The sequence below is a fragment of the Mixophyes fleayi genome, chromosome 6, assembly GCF_038048845.1.
Source record: "Mixophyes fleayi isolate aMixFle1 chromosome 6, aMixFle1.hap1, whole genome shotgun sequence".
Classification (NCBI taxonomy): domain Eukaryota; kingdom Metazoa; phylum Chordata; class Amphibia; order Anura; family Limnodynastidae; genus Mixophyes; species Mixophyes fleayi.
Genome location: NC_134407.1, coordinates 145702420 through 145724232, shown reverse-complemented (window position 1 = coordinate 145724232; position 21813 = coordinate 145702420). Strand labels below are relative to the sequence as shown.

The 21813-nt window shown below is 38.5% G+C and overlaps 1 protein-coding gene across 1 annotated transcript in view; it reads left to right on the top strand.

The window, feature by feature from the left end:
• Positions 1 to 21813, top strand: part of NTSR1 (neurotensin receptor 1) — a 158135-nt gene that overhangs the window by 95782 nt on the left and 40540 nt on the right. The window contains exon 2 of the mRNA XM_075176738.1: positions 8773 to 8974. Coding sequence (XP_075032839.1) covers positions 8773 to 8974 — 202 coding nt within the window. The remainder of the gene's footprint in view (positions 1 to 8772; positions 8975 to 21813) is intronic.

Here is a 21813-nt window from a genome sequence, read left to right as displayed (position 1 = left end):
CATTGAGGAGTGATCCTTTCTGTTAAATGCTTCAGTTATTGTGACACAGTATGGGATATACTTCCCGTGGAGTGCTTTGATTATAGCAAAGAAATGTTTTTATGGTAAGGGCATTATTGCTGTATGGCTACAATATGCAGATATTAAATATTGATTGTCTTTTTGTGCAGTATACTGCATACTGGCTTAATGTAAAGGTTTTTATTTGCATTCCCAAATCATATGCTCCCATCACTAACCCTCACCTGTCCATTGCAATGGTACGCAATGGTCATTATAGTACACTTTTGCATTTGTTGCAAATCGATTAGCAGTTTTAAGAGTTGTTGAGGATAGCATAAATCAATGCATGAAACGCGATTATGTAGAAAGAAGGATTTTGGGAGTTATTTTATTGCTCAAACAGTACAGAATGATTTTATCTCTGTCTAGCAGCATCTAAAAGGAAAATATTATAGATCAAACCAGAGTTGGAGATTTATTATTCTATTTCTTGCAAACCTATGAAAAAACACTAATAGGTTAGCATTGTTTAAAAACAAATTATGGCATTTATATTTTTTTCTTTGTTAAATGTAAACTGTAGGCCCATTTTAATATAGGAGAAATGTATCAGTTATTGTATTATTATCTCCTTAAATGCAAATACAGATGTTTAAGCCAATGAGGTATCTACTTTGTGGAGAATATATTCTGTGACACTGGCACCTTCAAGATGATGCTCACAAGTAATTCCGATTTAAGGGCTATCTGCTTTATTTGTCAGGACGGCAGACAACTTACACATAAACAAACAATGCATCCATAGTGACCTCTAGCACTCACCTAAGAAGGATCACCTGTTAGATCGGCCAGCTTGTCCAGCATATATCACCCAGATCACTGGAAACACAATCCTTATAAACCTAAGCTCCTCCCCCTGAGTTTGACATAAAGTGCCTCACCTAGATAAAGGTGTTTAGAACAGGTGCTCTATTTAACCTGTTTGCAACGACTCATTACAGATCCATCCTGGGGCCTGTTAGCTGTGAGGGAAGATTCTCTGCTAAACGCACATGATAAGTCAGTCATTTTGCCACATATCCCTCCCCCTATCAAAATCAAGTTAGGTAATGCGGTCTCCAGGGGCTCAAGCTTTCTTGACAGAGCCGAAAACCAGTGGGTCCCCTTCAAAGCCAACCTGGTTCTTCTCTCATCTGGTAGTCTCATCTTCCAGAGACATCCTTCTCCAGTGTTTCTGGATGCTTGATCCATTTCATTACATCTTTGGTGCTTTCTTCTGAAAATTCTCCCCAACTGACAACTTAGATCCAGCTGCAAATGCTGATTGTTTTGACAATTAACCATTTATCTGAGACAGTTTTTTGGAACCAATAAGCCCACAACGTTTCCTGGGAGCAGCCATTTTGTTCTGTAATATAGACATCACCTCATTACACTCACTCTCCAGAGGCCAGTTGACTTTTCCCAAATACCCTTCCATCTGTTTTTTTGCTCTAGCTGCCGAGACAGGTTCTCAAAACTCGTGCATGTTTCTGTTCAAACTCCTGGACTTGGGCTTCATACTTTAGCACTGTCTTCTCCTCAGAACTTTTCAAGACCTCCATTGCATCACACAGTTGTTCAGAGTTTCTAATTTCCAATTAATTTCCTTCAATATTTTTATCTCAGCATCTCTATCTATTACCCACCCAGAGTGAGTGTGCAGCAAGCAAAGGGATTTCTCTTTCCCCTCAAAGCACTCCTGTAGCGTCTCATTTAATTGTTAAACACATTGTTTACATTCTTTATGTTTTATGGTGAGATGATGTCTATCATTTACACGCCACACGTCTTATTTGTAGGTATTAAAGCATTTCTTTCTTTCAACATCAGAGATTGATCGGCCCCTTTCTCCCATGCGCACACTAGTTCTCTCCAATGTCCCTTTAAACATAATCCTAATGTTTAAATTTTTTGCTAGCACCACACACTCTTTCTTCAATTGTCACATAGTCCACTCCATACTGAGACTTTGCCACATCTGTATGCAGTATTTCTGTCTTGCAAACATCATTTTTCTGAAAAGCAGGAGTGGGCCGTACTGCCTTGTCCTGCTGTGCTTATATCTCAAATGTCATCTGTGCTTGCATCGGCCAAATGACCTTATCCTGAGCATAAGCTACTGACACCACTTGTACTTGCTGTGTAGCTGTGACCTGTAAAAGACCTATTCACATTTCCTCTATTTTGTCTGTTTGGGTAGCGAAATCTTATTTCCCTACAAATCCCGCTTCTAACACCGCTTGTTACGCTAGCACCTACAAGATGATGCTCACACGTAAGTTATTTGTCAGGATGGCAGAGAGTTTACACATAAACACACAAGTTTTCCTTGGAGACTCCTAACACAGACCTCAGATAGACTGCCTGTCTATTAGATTGTCCAGTTTGTCCATCATCAATCACCCCATTCACAGGAAACACAAGCCTTATAGACGCTAAGCTCCTCCCTCTTAAGTCTGACACACCCCACATCCCCTAGATAAAGGTGATTAGAAGAGGTGCTTGTTTAGCCTGTTTTCAAGACCCATTATACCCACAACCTGGGGCCTGTAAGGGAATATTCTTTGCTAAACACACATGGTAAGTCAGTCAGTTTGCCACAATGCATTTTATTCTTTATGCAAATATTAATGAAATACTCTTGCTAGCTAAATTTAGCTGGTTGAATCATTTTATTTCACCACAATACTTAACAGTAAACCAATATATAAATCTAAACATTCAGTTTGCTTCCATGTTTAAACATGGAAATTACAATTACACGTATACTCAACCATGTCCCAAAAACTGAAATATTCATCACAACATATTACATTTACTTTACAACATTTTATTCATTCAATTTCAAGATGACACTAGGCAATCATCAAGTCATCTTTACTAGTATTATTCTATCTTTCGGGGAATCTTATCGTGGAAAAAAAGATCATTAATCTCTATGATAATCACAAGGGTATCTTGTACTTTTTTTTCCATCTATGCATGTTTAGCTGTCATTGAAATCTAGATGTACGGTAATGAGTTATTTGTTAGGTATATATACAGATAGAACTCACTGTAGATATCATCATTCAGTAAATGTGCTGGGCTTGTTCCATACATTTCAATATAACACAAGATTGTATTGATCAAACACAATCTGAACTAAATCACCCTAAACCAACACTAATTATTTTATATTGTATTTAGTCAACATTTGGCTCCAGCTCCTATTAATCAACTAGTAATATTTTTCTTGCACATTCACTGAGCAAAAAACAGGTTCATAAAACCCAGCTAGTGCGCAAAGAAAGAGCCAATAGGAAGGAGGCTTTTCTAATATGAACTGGCACTGAAAGCTTGCAGGCCCGCTTTTACCCGGCACTATTGATCTGGGCATGTTTGGGTGTTTATTTAGGATCTGAAAATTATTCAAAAAGCTTTGAAAACAGGATTTCATTACTGATCGGGGAGAGCTAGACATTGTCAGATTGTAATAGACCTGACACTACATGATAGGAAACAAGAAGTACCTGTAAGGAGTAGAGGAATGCTGGAAAATGAGATAGGATCCAGTGAACTGTACAAGTGGGTCACAAAGAAGTAAATATCCTGCAAGAGGGTATAAAGGGGATCTCTGCTGTTTACATAATATAAGTTACATAGAAATGTGTACAGTGTATACGTTGTACCTTCCAATGAGTCACTAGTGCTATGCAAATATAGCCAGTATTAGATTTAAGTTATCCATGTTCTTTGCAATATTAATTGGCCAGTCAGATCAGATTTAAAACCAGTTGGACTAGTGAGTACCATCATTTTGCATGTGAGAATTGTAGTTGAACCTGGCAATATAGGTCCCGCCATTTAGTTATTTGGCACAGCCCCTGGATAACTCCACCAATTTATTTCAGCAACACACGTTTTGAAGTTTGTTTTTAAAACACCATGTAAGTGAGCAAAATAAAGTGCAAACTTGGGTCACAAAAGGTGGACTTATTTTTATATGCTAAGTGTCTTTTAATATAAATGTGCTTGTAGAGAAATTTAATCAAACAAGTTAAATAAGTTAAAAAAACATTTTAATAGCATATTAAAAAGATGTATGAAAGGATGCTGTACAGATAACTCACTGTGTTACAGTCATTAACATGTATCTACTAAAGTGAATTGCATAATATTTTGCAAAAAGATAGGATACTTGTATATAAATAAATTGAAAATCTATATAGGAACACAGGGCAATCCTGAGACACAAACTGTTACCTTTTTATCTAGTTCAGAGCAATGTAAATAACATGTTACATAGTCAGCCAGATTCACCAGCTCACAATATCTTCATCACTATGAAATAGTTATGATTTCTTATTTGTTTTATCTTGGTGCCAAACCTGAGGGGGTATAATGCAGGCAACAATATTCTAAAATCACGTATGTTGTCTGGATTTATTTTTATTGAGTAAAACATGGGTTTACTCATGACTGTAAGAGAGTACATCCTGATTGGCTGCCTGGCTATTTCCAAATGTCAAATTTTGTGGTGCATTCTCCTCAGGACATATCTATTCGTTCCATGGACATTTTTCATTTAATTAAAAAAAAAAATATTTTGTGTTTTTTTTTATTACATTCTGAATTGCAAGCTTCCAAGTATTTATTGAAGTAACATTTTTGATTTTTTTGGTTGAACATTTTTTATTGCATTTGGGGACATTTTATTGGATTCATAGCCACACCTATTGTACACTATCGTGACATTACAAGTGCAAGTACGCACTTGCGCCAGCATGCAATAACACTCATGGGCTGTTAGCACTTGTTGTGCTACAATAGGTTAACAGTATAATAATATTCACATTCAACAGAAAGTGGTGTTAGTTATTCAGCATTGGTTCGGTACTCTGTCGTGACGGAGCCAAATGAATTTATTTAGTCCCTCTTAGAGGACTGAGTCCGATGCTGAGTAGGCTAAGCTTTCAGTTCATGTAAGGAAGGGGGGATTTTTCATATTCAATTATATTTTTTAGCCAGGCGGGATGGCACCCACCTGGCCTGGTGACACTGGTCACAGTACATCACAGGCATTCCACATAGGCAAACACTTCACATGCAGTATGATACTTCACACTCCAAACCACAGAATGATAAATTCTCTGTGGTAACCGCACAATAAACCGCATTTTAGTAAATCTCCATAAACTTAATTGATGCCCAGTGGACATCATGAATACAGCACTTCTGCCACACCTGTGTTGAAGCAGGAATGCATCATGCCTCGATTTGTTGAATGGTCTCATAGACCCAATCTGGGTGGCAGACTGACGCTTGTCTCAACATCTAGTCACATTCTTTTTACTTATATATGCCAACTGGCATAAAGACATGTTATAATTGTAATTACTGATGGGATGTTTCATTATTTTCACACAGACTAAGATTTATTAAATAAAATGGTGCTATGTGCACAAATGAGCAAGTAAAATAGCCCAGTGGAGCCATGTGGGCATATTTACCTCCTGACAGGATTGTCTAATGTGCCTGCATCGGGACCTGCTGTTTTATTAAATACAAACTGCTAATAGACTCGGAGTGCATGGATCTTTACGTTCCTTTGTACAGGAGCACAAATTTAAATTCTTCCAAGTACAGACTAATGTACTTACTTATACTGACAAGTGTTTTCATATTGGATATTTGATACTTTTAATAAAAGCTTATGAAGTCTTAGCGAACTCCATAAGCAAATAATAAGTGTGGTTTATAGTCTTATGATATCTTGGTATAGTATATATTTTTTTCACAGATGTTAATATATTCCATTTAATGTGTGATTTTATGTAATAAATGTGAGCCTGTTTTTTTAATATGTTTATTCTGCCTTAATTAAGTATAACATATCAGGGGAGATTCAGTTCAGCACGTTGTTCTGTAGAACAGCACAGGGCATGCATCATTAACATTACTGTGGTAATTTCAGCGCTGATTTTTGCTTGCAGCTCCCTGAGCCGCAAGTGGAAATCCATGTTAAATTTACTGTACTAACGATAATGAATCTACCCCATTGTGTGCAAAGTATACTTGGTGACTTCGAGCTGTTTTATTTCTCATCTACAGGGGGCGCATATTTTTCATTGGAGCCTGGATACAGTGAAAAACATTAAGGTTATTGAGTTGGGTATCTTCGCCTTTAAAATGTAGGAATGCTCATTTTAACAAACAATGGATGGTATTAGCACCCTCTCAGGTTAATTATACAAATCCAGGATTTTTTTAGTCTCATCCTCAAGGACAAGCAGAAGCCAAATCTCCATCATATTTAATTAATATTTATTTAAAGCAATTAACCTAGCAGCAATTAGCAGGAAAGTCTTGTTCTGAGTACATCTTGCGTGCTAATGACCTCGGAGACATAAACCTGAATTCTATGATGAATTGCAGACTATTTTTCCTATTAATTAAATTCATCAATTGAATTCCGCATACAAAAACCCACAGTTTATCTTCATTTAGACATAATATTAATTTCACATTATCACCCTCTCCCTATCCAGCTGTTACAATAATAAACTGAGCTTATAATAGTGTCATCATGGGTTTTTATAACAAATGGGAATTATTGTGTGTTTATTATACATTGGTAATGTAATCAACATTCCATTGTGTCAACAAACACATAAGGGGTCATTCACCACTAGGTGGCGCAGCCCTGACTAGTTATGCAATATAACTGATCTTGCGCATGTTTTATCCTGTGACGCATGTCTCTGCATAGCAAGATGGCATCTTTTGCAAAGGAGCAAATGTCTATACAGTATGATGGACAGATTGGGACCTTTCAAATACTCAGGATATAAATATGTGCAAGATGTTTAAAGTAAATCTGTCATGCATATTTTTTTTTTAAATCTAATAATAATACCACTGAGTAAAAGCTAATGCCCAGATATCAACAAACATACAGTTCCCATACCCTCAACATTCCCATATGGAAAATCCATACCACATAAATGTATATACATTTCTGCACACCCTTTTGGCCTTGCGGATCTGGGATTAGTGGAAGGAGTAAAAATAAAATAAATTTGCTATAAAACTGTGTCTCTCCCTTCCTGTCTTGCTCTTCATGCTATAATGCTTTTGGCCATACTTGCCAACTCTCCTGGAATGTCCGGGAGACTCCTGCATTTCGCGAGAGTCTCACGGACTCCCGGGACAGTGTGGCAATATCCCGGATCTGCCCACTTCCTAGTGAAGTGGGCAGAATTAGGTCCAAAATGCCGCAACTCACCCGGAATCGCGGTGTTTGGCCCCACCCCTGCTCTAAAATGAGCAGTGTCATTACATCACGGGGCGGGGCCAAAATGGTGCAAATTCTGTAGCCCCGCCCCCATCATGGTCCGATTTGTAATGTGTAGCAGTTTTTACATATTAGCAAATTATTTTTTAAATAAACCTAAAATGCTATTTAGAAAATAAGATATGTTGCTTTGTTACATTATATTTTCAATATTTGTCGCTTTGTCACATTGTTGCGTTGTTGCTATGTGGTCAATTAGCTTACTTTTGCGATACAAAATATGTGTGTAAGATTTGGCAGCATTACCTTGAGAGCTGTGAAAGATTTTTGCCAACAAACAGACAAACTTCTTCATATATATATATATATATATATATATATATATATATATATATATATATACATATAGGCTCCTGTCAGGCTTCCTACAGCTTTGTGCTGTTTCTTTGGTGCACATTAATCATGCTCCTGCCAGTACATGGGCAGTTCCTACTCTTATTAATAGTCAGAATTATTCACAACTGCCCAGAAGATGCTTAACTTCAAGCTGGCTTGTTAAAAAGAAATGATACAGCTGTAACACACAGTAAATGCAACATATGTTTAGTTATATGCTGTCTGTTTAGACATCTGTTTAATGTGCCGCTGTGTGATATAGGTCAAACTTGAAGGTTTTCTATAATTTGCATAGCAGCCCAGGGATTTGTACCCCGTAATGGTCTTTGATTCCATAAGTAATCTTTTATTCAGCCTCATCTGCCCCCAGCCACACTATATACATACCTGCCCCCTCTCCAACCATTGTGCAGGGTTTCAGTGAAAAACCTGCTGTGGAAACATTGTTATCCCAACATCAACAATCACAGAAATATTGTGCCCAGCGAGTAGCTTCTAAATAGTTTTCTAAGTAAACAGAGCAATGTGGAATGATTAGAGTTACTCCAATAAGAACTCCAACCTGAAGGGCTACATTGAGAATCAGCTATACAGTGCATCCCTGCCAATGGATTATATCTAACATTGTGTAACAGTTATTCCCTAACAATTATTCCCTAGAGGGAACAGTGTCATATCAAACATCTTGGAGGTTTAGTTCTGTTTTAGGAAGTTGCGATGTCATGTCTGTTTGGCCATTCACTGATTATTATTGTGTGGGTTTCCTCCGGGTGCTCCGGTTTCCTCCCCCACTCCAAAAACATACTAGTAGGTTAATTGGCTGTTATTAATTTGACCATAGTCTGTGTGTGTGTGTGTGTGTGTGTGTGTGTGTGTGTGTGTGTGTATGTGTGTGTGTATGTATGTTAGGGAGTTTAGACTGTAAGCTCCAATGGGACAGGGACTGACGTGAGTGTGTTCTCTGTACAGCGCTGCGGAATTAGTGGCGCTATATAAATAAATAAATGATGAGGATGATGATTATTATTCTGATTTGCATGTCTTCTTTTTTTTAGGTCAATGCTTTCCTCTCTTTTGTGTTTCCGATGGTTGTGATTTCCGTCCTAAACACCATCATTGCCAACCAACTAATTATTATGGTGAAGCAGGCCCATCAAGAGAACCAAGTCTGTACCATCGGTGGCCAGCAGACTGTGCTTAGTATGTCAATGGAACCCAGCCGGATCCAATCCTTAAAGCATGGCGTTCGAGTTCTGCGTATGTAATTTATTTCTCTATACACTTATATATTAAAAGCTGTCAGGGATCTCAAGGGAAGCATGAAATAAACTCAAACAAAGTATATTTTGATTTTCTAAATAAAGATTTTTCTTCTACCTTTATCTGCATTGAAAATATGTATCGGAATTCTAGGCAAACACAGAATCATTTTTATCTAAACTGAAAAATATAAGCAAACACAATGAAAATACTTTTGTGAACAGCCAGTTAAAACTCAAGCCCCATTTCTCATTAGTTCTGTATTTTACAGCACAGGAGATTTTAGCTTTGTACTTTCAATGACTACAAATGCAATCTATTTTGCCTTTGTTATATGCATTTTCAGGAGCAGTTTGCAATTCTAATCAAGTAATAAAGATAGTAGAAAGAAATGGGTAGAAAAAAAACAACATATTTTCAAGTTGGTTTTTGTGTTTTAAACACAATCAGAGCGGCCAGGCAGCACACTGTCCCTGCCTGTCACTGCCGAGTGGACCTGCACATAGTGTGCAGCCGCCAGCAGTCTTAGATGTTAGAAAGGGGGCGGGGCCTAAATCGCCCCACCTAAATCGCCCCGGGTACAATGGTTTTCTAGATCCTCCCCTGATTCAGCACTGATTTTGGTGGTTACAAATGGTTCCTTGAGGGGAGATGACATGCTAAAGCGAGTTGTCATCTTCCTTCACGGAGCAGGGGCTTTATGATATTCTTTGCAAAAATGAATATACCATGTACAATCAGGTCTTGTAAATGAGACAACCCTTCTTTTAGTTTCACTAATTTTTTGTTTGGAAAAATATTTGAGTAAAATCACCTCTACAATTCCAAAACATGGATTAAACCAGTGTTTCCCAAACCCAGCCCTCAGGGAGCCCTAACAGTGCAGGGATTTATGAGCCTTTGTGGCAATTGCTTCCTGATACATACCCATAGATTTGTATATATGCTTGAGCAAAACTCCACAATGTCTAAATTAAACATTCTAAATCAGTGTTTCCTAAGGCCAGTCCTCATGGCCCTCTAAAAGTGCAGGTTTCCATATCTCCTTGCTGGAGCACAGGTGTATTCATTACTGACTGACACATTGTAACAAGACCAAAGGTGGTAGTAATTATATCACTTGTGACCTGGAGAACTGCACTGCAAGGGGACCCAGAGGACTAGATATTCTGAACAGCACTGTTAGATGACACTGAGGACTGTATATGGAGAACTGCACTGCTAGGTCATCCTGAAGGTTAGATATAGAGAACTGCACTGCTAGGGGACTCAGTGGACTAGATACGGAGAACTGCACTGCTAGGTTGACCCTGAGGACTGGATATGCTGTACAGCATTGCTAGGTGACACTGAGGACTGTATATGGAGAACTTCACTGCTAGGTGACCCTGAGGACTGGATATGGAGACCTGTACTGCTAGGGGATGCAGAGGACTGGATATGCTGCACAGCACTGCTAGGTGACGCATTTGGGAACCACTGCTAGGGGACCCTGAGGACTGGATTTGGAGAACTGCACTGCTAGGTCCTCAGAGAAATGGATATGCAGTGCAGCATTGCTAGGTGACACTGAGGACTGTATATGGAGAACTGTACTGCAAGGGGGCCCAGAGGACTGGATATGGAGAACTGCACTGCTAGGGGACTCGTTGGACTAGATACAGAGAACTATACTGCTAGAGAACCCTGAGGACTGGATATGGAGAATTGCACTGCTAGGGGCCCAGAGGACTGGATATGCAGTGCAGCATTGCTAGGTGACCCTGAGCACTGGATATGGAGACCTGTACTGCTAGGGGTCCAGATGACTGGATATGCTGAACAGCACTGCATTTTGGAACCACTGGATTAATCCATTTTAAGAGCCCTGTTCAAACTGACAATCCACCTGTGGGTTTAATTTCGAGCTGGATCTAAATTTATTAGTATTTGATCTGATATGCTTATAGTTAAACATTGTATAAATCAAATAAACTAGCCATACTGGGAAATATTATGTTAAAAAATGTTAATTATTATTATTATCATTATTATTTCTCAATAATCACGCAAAGTTTATGAATGAGACAAATGTATGTTAATTTGAATAATTATGACATTGCCTAGAATCCAATTGAATTTGTTCCTCTGTTATAAAAGATTTGTTAGACACCATTTAAACCTTTTTTTTCCTGCGGAAGTGGGGTGACTCCCACAAAATGCATTGAAGAAGGGATTATTTCGCATTAATAGCAAGAAAAATAGTAGAACCGTTTTTAATCTTGTCTGGATGTTTGAAGCTTTGTCCACTCAGTTCTATGTGAGCCCCATCTGAATCAATGCTTGTCACTCTGACAATTTGGAATCTGCTGGTTCCTAGTAATTGTTTCACATTTTTCACTCACCTAATTACAGTAATTGTAGGCACAAATTTAATTATTAGGTTTTGTTATACATATCACACTGTGTTGCACATTTCTTTATATTGAGTGGTATCTGGATAATTATATAATTTGGGGGTGTTTTGTCAGAAGTGAAAGGATTACTCAGTGTAATTTTGATAAAAGCTCTGATCTCACCAATAAAGTTATTTCATGAATACATCACATTCCTAAAAAGGATACGTCATCTCACATGTCACCTATCACTAAAGGAACGTGACAGAAGATTGAAGGTATTCCTATGTTGCCTTTCTCTCACCAGTAATGTTTTTAAACAACCACTACAGTTGTACTTTTATTATTATTAGTTGGCATATATATATATATATATATATATATATATATATACATATATATATATGCCAACTAATATATATATATGTATAAGACGCACCTTAATTTTGGGGCCCAAAATTAAAAAAAAAGATGTATTGCATAAAGTTATTGAAAGCTGCTGCTTTATAATTGCAATATGCAGTGTGCAGCAGAAGGAATCAAAAGGCTCTTTCTGATTTTAGTCACAGATCTCACATCTAGAGGAGCTTACAATAACAAGTCCCACATTCAGTGACATGAGCGCTACTGCACAGTGTTGTTGACAAGAGACAAGTCGCGTAGACACGCCCCAAGCGTGTCTACGTGACTTGTCTATTGTCATCAACGCTGTGCAGTCTACTGTCTACAGACTACAAACACGCTGGGCTCATCGGAAATTATCGGCGCTCACCGGAACTGTCGGTCATGTGACTGACAGCTCCGAGACATCAGAGACTGTGGGAAGCGCTGAAGGACCTGCAGGTCCTTTTACCGAAACTAGGAAGCACAGATCGGTTCAGCGGGGACTCCTCTCTCTTATCCTCACACCAGGTGCCTTCTTCTTCATTCAGGTAATAGCGCTGGCACTGTATAAGACGCACCCTTTTTTTAGACCCAAAATTTGGGGGAAAAAGGTGCGTCTTATACTTGAGGAAATACGGTACATATTTTCTGAGTTCATATGTGCTGGATCCACACAAGTCTCCTAGTTAACATGTGAAGTTACTTGGGAGCTTCCATTTGATCCACCACAGCAGTTGGAGATCAGAGGCTACTTGTTTTATCATGAACAGAAGATTTCCAGTTACTCAGCTGGCGCAGAGTTTTTTCTATGCATTTTAGGAGGAATTTTAAGCTTATCAGTGCACGTTCTTTAGCTTATGATAATTGGGCACAAGCCAACTTTATATCTTTACATCTAGGTGTATTGTTTTATATACAAGACAGTGTATTTATATGTGCACATAACCCATGCAGTAAAACATTAAAATATACACATGTAACACATGAAAGGCAGCACTGACATCCCCAAAAAGCAGAATGGGGTTATGAATCTGTGTAACCAAATAGAGTTGTTTCAAATGGGTAAATTGCCCTGACAATTTCACTAATTAATAAATTTTTCTCAAAAACCCCCTCTTTTTCTTTCCATCTAAAACAAATATTCACACATAATTCTGTTTGTGCTGAGGACATTGGGCTATAGTTTGATGCAGACTGAGATAAATAGAACTGTAACAAGAGGCTTCTGAACCATGACTATGATTCATAGCATAGAGAGGTACGGAAGGAGCTTCTTCATTCTGTGTAGAAAAAACAACCATGTTTATCACAATTAATTACAATAGTAGTTCAATGACAGTCTGCCAACTTTTAGTGTAGTGCATTCATGCAGTAACTGTAATGCAGTCTGACTGCCGTGGTTAATATATTTTAGCAGAGACTATGGCTTGTTTCTGAAATAACTAAGATTTCAACTCTTACAGCCACATAGTCCCAAAAATAGAGTCTGCCGAGTATAAATGACAGGGTTTAGATATAGTGCAAGTAACTGCGGTGTGTGTGCAGCATGAGGGGAGCATATGCACATAAATATTTTAGGGATTTTGCAGGAAAAAAGTAAATGATTTATCGTCTCTAAACAGAGAAAAGGCTAAGAGATGCAGAGCTGGTGGAAGTTTGAGACAGTTGAGGTTATGAAGCAAACACATAGTAAAATGATTTATTTTTATTTATTACATTGACTATTTAGCTTTGAAAGATTTGCACATCAGTTCTGTTTTGTACATTTTTGCCTGAAATGCTCCCTTATTTTGCTTTATGGTAGAATCACCCTGGGGAAACAATGGATCAGTATGTTCCATGGTAATTTATTATTGAGAATAATTTTTCATGACTCTGTTTTTATTGTAACTTAAAGCTGTGTACAGGACTATGTAGGTGCCTGTGGCACCAGAGCTCCTCAGCCACACCCGCATCATCATTATTTATGTCAGTTATTCTAAATGTCACTTAACTCCTTCCCTTCTATTCTATATTATTATTATTATTATTATTATTATTATTATTATTATTATTATCATCATCATTGACTTGTAATGTGCCACAGTGCTCTACTTCACTGAATATAAGAAAGCTTACAATTTTGGTGATAGTCACTTCACCGACTACCCAAAACCTAACACATATTTCCCCGATAGTATAACACCTAAAGTGATCCTACTTACATTGTCTTCATATCGACTGCTTGTAATGCATACAACGCGAATTAACATGCTGTCCGGGCAAAATGACGTCATGTTAAACAGCGACACTGAGATTGTAGGTATTAAGGTGATCATTTAAGGAAGCGCAGTGTGTAGAATGTAGAATGCTTTTTAAAATAAACATTGTACACATGGCGCTTCATTAAATGACCACCTAAATGCCAACAATCTCAGTGTCGTTGTTTAACATGACGTCATTTTGCCCAGACAGCATGTTGATTTTCCGCAATTATTTCAAGTATGTATTACAAGCAGTCGATATGAAGACAATGTAGGTAAGATCACTATTGGTGTTATACTATCAGGGAAAGTGTAGCTCACAGTGGACTAGTAGTTTAGGAATTATCATAATGCAGGAAAAGCATGTCTTGGCGATTAGGTGTCAAATTAAAAAGGTCTGTTGTATTCTCTGAGCAGCATTGCGATATGTCTGTTATTATCAGAATCAGTTGTTCTCAATGTCAGTCAGCAGCTGCAAAAACTTCTACAATATTGTTATGCATGAAAACTCCTTTACTACTAAGTGAATAGCCCTTGTTAAATTATTGTCATCAATGTAGATATTTTCTATGGAATTATATTGAAAACTTTTAGTCATGTTTCCAACAGTCATGTTATCTCAAATATGTGTTTTACAATGTAGCAAAACCATATTGCAAATCTATCTTGCAGAGCATGAACTTGTTTATCTTTTAACATTTTTGTTAGTCAGACCCCAACATTCTAAAAGTCTTAACTTTATCAGCAATAAAAATATTAATTTCACTTAGCATCACTGAGGAATAGTGTAAGGTAACTCTTTATATGCAATGGTTACTAATTTTTAATAGTTACTATTCATATTACAATCACTCTAAAAATGATAGTGAATCTTTGCATATATTATTTATTGAAATACATAGTCTGTACATGTTGCCACAAATAAGGTTTAGACAGTAGGGCAGCCCTGCTATAGGCTGCGGAAAAAAACAAAAAAACCTGTAAAATCTGTAAAAAATATTTCCCCCAACATTACAACAAATATTTTTTAATGTTTGAATGGTGCAATTGAGAGCATTGGGAAAAGATGTAAAAAGCAGACTTTTTCATATAATAATTTAGTTTGTGTTAACTTTAGACCTCTGTGGCTTTGTGCAAATGTCTCTGCCTGTATAGCTTATTATTATAATGACCTCTTGTTATGTTTGTGCTGAGAGATCAGTCTTCACATTCTTCCTTGTCTAGAATTAAGTTTTATGCTTCTGTAAACAGTGGTGGATCACAAGATGACTGTTTATAGAATCCAGTGAGCAACCGTTACCGAAAGGTTCGGAATGACGAGTTTGGGATATCAGCCAGAATATTCAATGTGCCTTTTGTTCTGCAGAGAGCTTCCTCCATGGGTCAGAGTACAGGTTCAGATGAAAGGGCACAAAAATGCTTACCACAAAATTAACAAAAAGGTTTCTCCATTTCTTTTTTTATATTACTCAAACCCCCCAATTAATAATACACTGTTTTCTAGTCATTATTTTGATGTTGGCTTATGGCTGAAATAAAGCTATTATATAAAAAAAAAAGTAAACATGCTGGGCACCAGTAAGTAGTAAAAAGGCATGTATATTAAAGTATTGTGATTGTGGAAAACCCATTTAAGAATGACTTAAGACCTCATATTTTGCAGATTCTTTAAAGAAAATGAATACTACATAGTGGGTATTATTTACACATTACTAAAGAACAGCAGCCCACATCACATTGCTGTCAGTGAGGAGCTGCGCTGAGAGGAGCAGCTGACAGAATGGGGGCACAGTGTGATGAAGGTGGAACAGGGAATTGATGGGACAGACATATCTCTTATTTGTTTCTCTTATTGTTATGATGTTGTAGCTACATAGTGTTGTAGGGCACAGGGACTACAGGAGTCAGGATTGTAGAGGGGCAGTTAGGACTGGAGAGGGGAGGAGTCAGCACTTGAGAGGAGGAGGAGTCGGTATTAAGCTATAAACTGCCCCCCCCCCCCTAAAAGAAAAGTCTAGATCAGTCTCTGTACATAGGTGATGGGGGGGGTTCATGGGAGTGGTATATTTCACTCCCAATCTGACCTGACCACACTCACATAGAATGGTCACACCCACTCTGGTGCATCACTGCAAAGTAGTGGTGCACACACTTCTGTTCCTCAAGCAAGTTCAGTTTTATTAAAGTTTAAAGGTCCATTTCACTCAGCTGGTGGCAAGTGAAACTAGAGACCCAGGATTTGGACACTAGTGTAGTAGCATGGTGTATTGTGAATAATTTTGGCCACCGGACCATCTCAGTTCAAACTTGAAACAAAACTTATCACAGCTTCTCTTTCTCCATCACATAAGTATATGGTTGCAATACAACATAGATGTACACAAACAATATGTGGTCCTCTAAGATATTTTCCTGCAATATTTCTGCTACTGAAATCACTGAGCTCAACTAAACATATATTTGAAATCCTCCCCTCCTCCCCCTAAGGCTTCTACATTTGATAATATTATTATTATTATTAATTTTTATTTTTAGGGCGCCACATAATGTCCACAATGCCGTACAGGAACAAACAATAGGACTGTACAAGGTAAAATAGCACAGTACAATTAACAGTTAACACTATAACTCAGGCAGCTTAAAGCACAGCTAAAAGAAAGACTGAAAGGGTGAGGGTGAGGGATATTCAGCACAAGCCTGAAACCTGTGTCCAAGCTGGTGGGCGCAGCGAACAGGTTAAGAGCCACTGAATGGCGGAGAGAAAAGAAAGAGAGGAGTCAGTGGGCATAAGGTCCAAGAAGGAGGTGGGCAGAGTAGCTGGAGAGCAAAGTTAAAAGTGGTAGAAAGAGAAGGAGAGAGGGCCCTGCTGTAAGGAGCTTACAATCTAAAGGGAGGGGCAGACATACCAAAGACTCAAGGGGTAAAATAGAGACATAGTCACACGGTGCAAGAAGGAGAAAGGGGGAAGGAGGGATGAGAGGGAGAGGTAACCGACAAGGTGGGTAGTTAAGTGGGTGACTGATAAGCTTTTAAGAAAAGGTGGGTTTTTAATTCCCTGTTTGAAGCTGCACAGATTGGGGAATGTTCTGTTAATAGAAATGGAGCAGGCAGTAAAGGAGTTAACAAAGGGAGAGCAGCCCTTGGAAAATGTCACTCTTAAAGAACGACCAGTGTTTTCTAATTCCAAGGTTTCCAATTAAATTTCAAGGCAAAGCTCTCGCTCTTTTCCATCCGTTCTTGTCTATTGGAAAGCAATGTTTCTGATTCCAGGTTGCCCTTTAGCTTCGCAGCAGGCAGATCCATCCTTGCCCTTGTTTGACACAAATATAATGTAAATGTTTTTATTTTATAGTCTGTCTAAGAGAATAAAAGTCCATAAATATCCCAGCTTTATAGAGAGAGATAGCTCTTAAATACCTCTCCTGGATGCACTAGAAGTGTCTATACATCATATATGTTATTTTACAGTGGACGGTTTTCAATCGCCTTGTAACCTGCCGACAGCTTACTTCAGGATCTCGTGAGAGCACCTTTAAAGTGTTTCATTGCAGAAGCCAGAATCTGTATCACGTATTATGAAATTATAGAAAGAAGAGACAGATGTTTATATAAATTCTTTTTCTGCACCTAGGGCGGTGCTTCAAACATTGTGCCTACAGATGTTTGTGTCTTTCGAGAGTTCATTCTATGCATTATAAGTAGAGTAAGCAAACATCTCTCAGTTCATAATTGTCTATAAAGCTTTGCATGTTCCCCCAAAGGAATTTGGCTTTGAGTGCATCATCCAGACTTCTCTCTTATTGTACTCCAACCACAACACAAAGGGAAATTAAATGGCACAGCGTTGTCCCAGCTCTATTTATAGACTATAAATTCTATGGGTTGCAGAATTAACATGTAAAGTAGGTGGATATTGATACAGGTCACTTGTCACCTGGTTCGGAGCTACCTTAAGCCCCGAAGTGCCATGTAGCTAAAAAAAATGTTAAGTGTATAGATAGATTTGGATTTTAATCTACAATAAAGGGTCTCCCACTTTATCTAATGCTGGTTTGAGGATTTTTTTCCAGCTAGCCTACATTTTTGACAGGTAAACAAGTTATACAAGAGGCAAGGGGACTGCAGAAGTGGGCAAAATATGGTAAATATTGGCACAATTTTAAGTGCATACATTTTATGATTCCATCATTTGATCTGTTTAAGTTTCATTTGATGTTTCCCCTAGCGCCCATCCCTCATCTTTAATATTGCAATGTATTCAGTTGTTTGGCGTTGACCTTTGTTACTTGATTTTAAGGACCTACTTTTTGGACAGGACTGTATTTCTAACTATTGTAGGCAATGCTGACTTTATAACATCAAAGAGAAAACTTGTGATGTTCAGGGCTGCCACCAGAAATTGTGGGAATGAGTAAAAATTAAACAGACAGGACCATCCTGCTTCCTTTTCTCACCCCACTCTATTTCTAAATGATCACTACCAAATATTCTGCTGCTCCTCAAACAGCACCTTGTCAATTAATTGTAAAATGCCATCATAAAAAAATGGAGCTAACTTAACTAGTGCAAATGTAAGACTTAAAAATAGAGGAGCCTCTATTTTGGGCAATAGCTGCAGCACCAAAACCAGGAAAGTTGTCAGACTGTTGGTCTTTCCTATCTCTTTTTACAGCTGTCACTACCTCCTGCTGCTGGTGTTTTAAACTCAGTTTGCTGATTGTCTAGATCCTGGATGTGTGGGGTCCTGTTTGAAAAAAAATATGGAAACCAAGCACAAGTGAACACTCTAGGCCTTCCTCTGGCCAGCCACCCCAACATTAAATAAAGAGCACCCATGTTTTATAATTAACTAACCCACCTTAAATGAATAGGCGCTACCATGACTCTACTATTAAATAACCCTTACCATTAATTAGCCCATATCATTAAATTAAATTAAAAAGCTACTACTCACCACTAAATGATGAACTGCCACCCTTCCAACACTATTAAATTAATATCTGAACTAATATTATATTCTCTAGGAACTAGTGACATGAAAAGATAATCGGGTATGAATGTTATATGGATGTTACAATTCATGTTTCCAGCTATTACTGGATTCTTGACACAACATGCAGAAATGAACACTAAAAAAATCAAAAGAAAAAAGCAGCATCTAGTAATAATGGCTCAAGTAAGAATATGAGCGCAGGAACAGTGATGACTATTATTTCCTGTTGACTTACAGGAAGATGTAGGGTTTTCTTTTTAAGGTGGATGTAGTAAATATTTCTAGATCCATTCATGAACACATGAAAAGGTGTGACTGCCACAATAGAAAGTCACGGGTGTTGTCACCATTTAAAAGTTTGGGGTAGGAAAAAATGGGGGCACACAATGGTTGGGTCCCCCACTGTTCAACTACTGTAGTTTGTAGTGTAATTTTCAAATATGTCGATGTTCAATAATTGTATGGTTTACATACAATATGGCCCCCACAATTCATGAGGCACATGCCTGTGTCTTTTCTCTTCTCTTCTAACATCGGGCACGTGGACACATGTTAGGATTTGGATTTGAAAGGAAAGCTGAGTGCACTATACTTTGCCTGGGTAACTGGTATTTTGCACTACTGTGAGCTGTGTGCTAATTTGTCTACACGTTAACCCAGCTTGTTTCGACACCATCCCTATGCCTGCTCTCCATTTGCTATTTGACCACCCGTTACTGACCTGGAATGTTACTGAACATCCTTATCTGCTTATAACCCTGATCTTCTGCTCGTTTTCTGACCTCGCACCTTCTGACACAATTACAATCATTCCTCATTTTTTGTCTTAAGGTCCATCTAATCTCAGTAGTTAGCTGGGCAAACCAAGAGGCTCTGACTTGTTCCTTCCTTGCGAGGATCCCTGTTGAAGACAGTCTGGGTAGTAGTTATGAAAAGTGTTTCACAGGAAACTAGAGGAAAGGACATGTTTCCCATAGCAACCAATCTGTTTCTAGCTATAATTTTTCTAGTTCAGTTTTGAAAATTAAAGCAACAATCAAAGTGGTTACTATGGAGAATGCCACCTTTTCTTCAAAGGAACCTCTGGAACAGTTTTTTCACAAGTTTTACTTGTTCTGCAGGTTTCTGTCAAAGTATTATATTTAATAAAAAATGTATCTTCTAAAGCTGTCCAAGCATGAGTGAATATTGGCAAAGAGACTCAAGTAATGTCCAGTTTGATCAGACAGGTGCATTTAGATTGGACCAATCTGGTTGTTTGGCTCTGAGGCTACACGTTCAAATCCTTTTGACAAAGGACTGTATGCAGCTCTATAGTACCCTGTTTCTATTGCCATCTCCAAGATATATTAAACACCCATTATTTAGCAAGGACACTCAATGTGCATCCCAAAGAATCTTGGTTTTGCACCGCTGCACCTTGATTGTCTACCCATTGCACATCAAGGTGCATACTTGGGGGACAGACTCCACAAAGTAAAAGTACACCTTCTGAGTCCAAGGCGAGGCATTGGACTCAGAAGAGTGGTCAGGCATATGGGAGCAAGTTGCAATATCTTCTATTAACATTAGTATCAAAGAGAATGCCCATAAGTACTATGTCCCAACCATGCTCCTATTAAAGTTATTTTATTGCTTACCAATAATCATTGTCGATGCGATTTGTGTGGTTCCAACTCACAAAGCGATTTATTAGCAAAAGCAAAAGAATAACAATTAAATAAGTACAGCCGATACATGCGCTGCGCACTGCTGGATCTAGCTTACAGTCATTCAATCCTAAAGTCGGTGGTCAATGAGACTGTAAGCTAATTCCAGAGAGCAATATATATACATTTGGAGTTACAGTAAATACAATACAGATGACTTGACATGTTTTCATAAGTTCAGGCTCCAGGACAGTCCAGTATAGTGTAGTTCATAGGTCAGTTCAAACGACACCCTCCAAGGGTGGAAGTCAGATGCATATCAATCTTCCCGACAAAAGCTAGTTCAAACCGGTCTATTTACATTATACACACAATACCATTCTGATCACTAATTCCCTATATTCCATAACTAGCATACACGAAGTGTGATCTCATAGCCGATGGAACCGAATCACTAAGGATAAATAGGGGATTAGAATGACACCAAACATGAAATGTTTCCTGTAACCTGAACCTTAGATCTCAATAACGTGCTTCTTACCATTATTATATATAACTATAAATTCAATAACATTTGCTCATAAACGACTGTGGGTTGGAATTATTATAAAAATGAACTATATACAAGTGAATGGGTAAGTGAATGTGTAAGTGTCAGGCGCCGCTCGGCGGCCGCCCGCCCCTCCACACAGAACGTCTGGTTGCCTAGCAACCAGACGCATCACTTCCCCTTCCGCCCGGCCGGCCAGCTCAGAACCAGAAGCGTCCCCGTTGCTAGGCAACGGGACGCTGCTTGAAGGAAGCGCTACGGCGCTACAGTATGACTAGCGCTACGGCGCTACTGCTATGACAGCACTACCAGCACTGAGGGCATTGGCTAGCAGCACTATTTAAGGCCCTCTGACCTCACCTCCTGTGCCAGAGTTTCAGGTCCTTTCCTGTCCTCCAGCGTTCCAGTATTCCTGAGTCTATCTGTTCCCTGACCCTTGCTTTCCTCTAGTTTATTGCCGTTTGCCTGTGACCATTGTGACCCGGATTGCCTTGACTACCCCTTTTGGATCTCCCGTTTGTACCTCGCTGTCAGAACGTTATTGACCCGGCTTTATTCACACCCCGCTCGGATTCTCCTTGTGTACCTACATTGCTCGCACCGTTGCCGAACCTGCCTGTCTGACAATTCTCCCGTACTTCG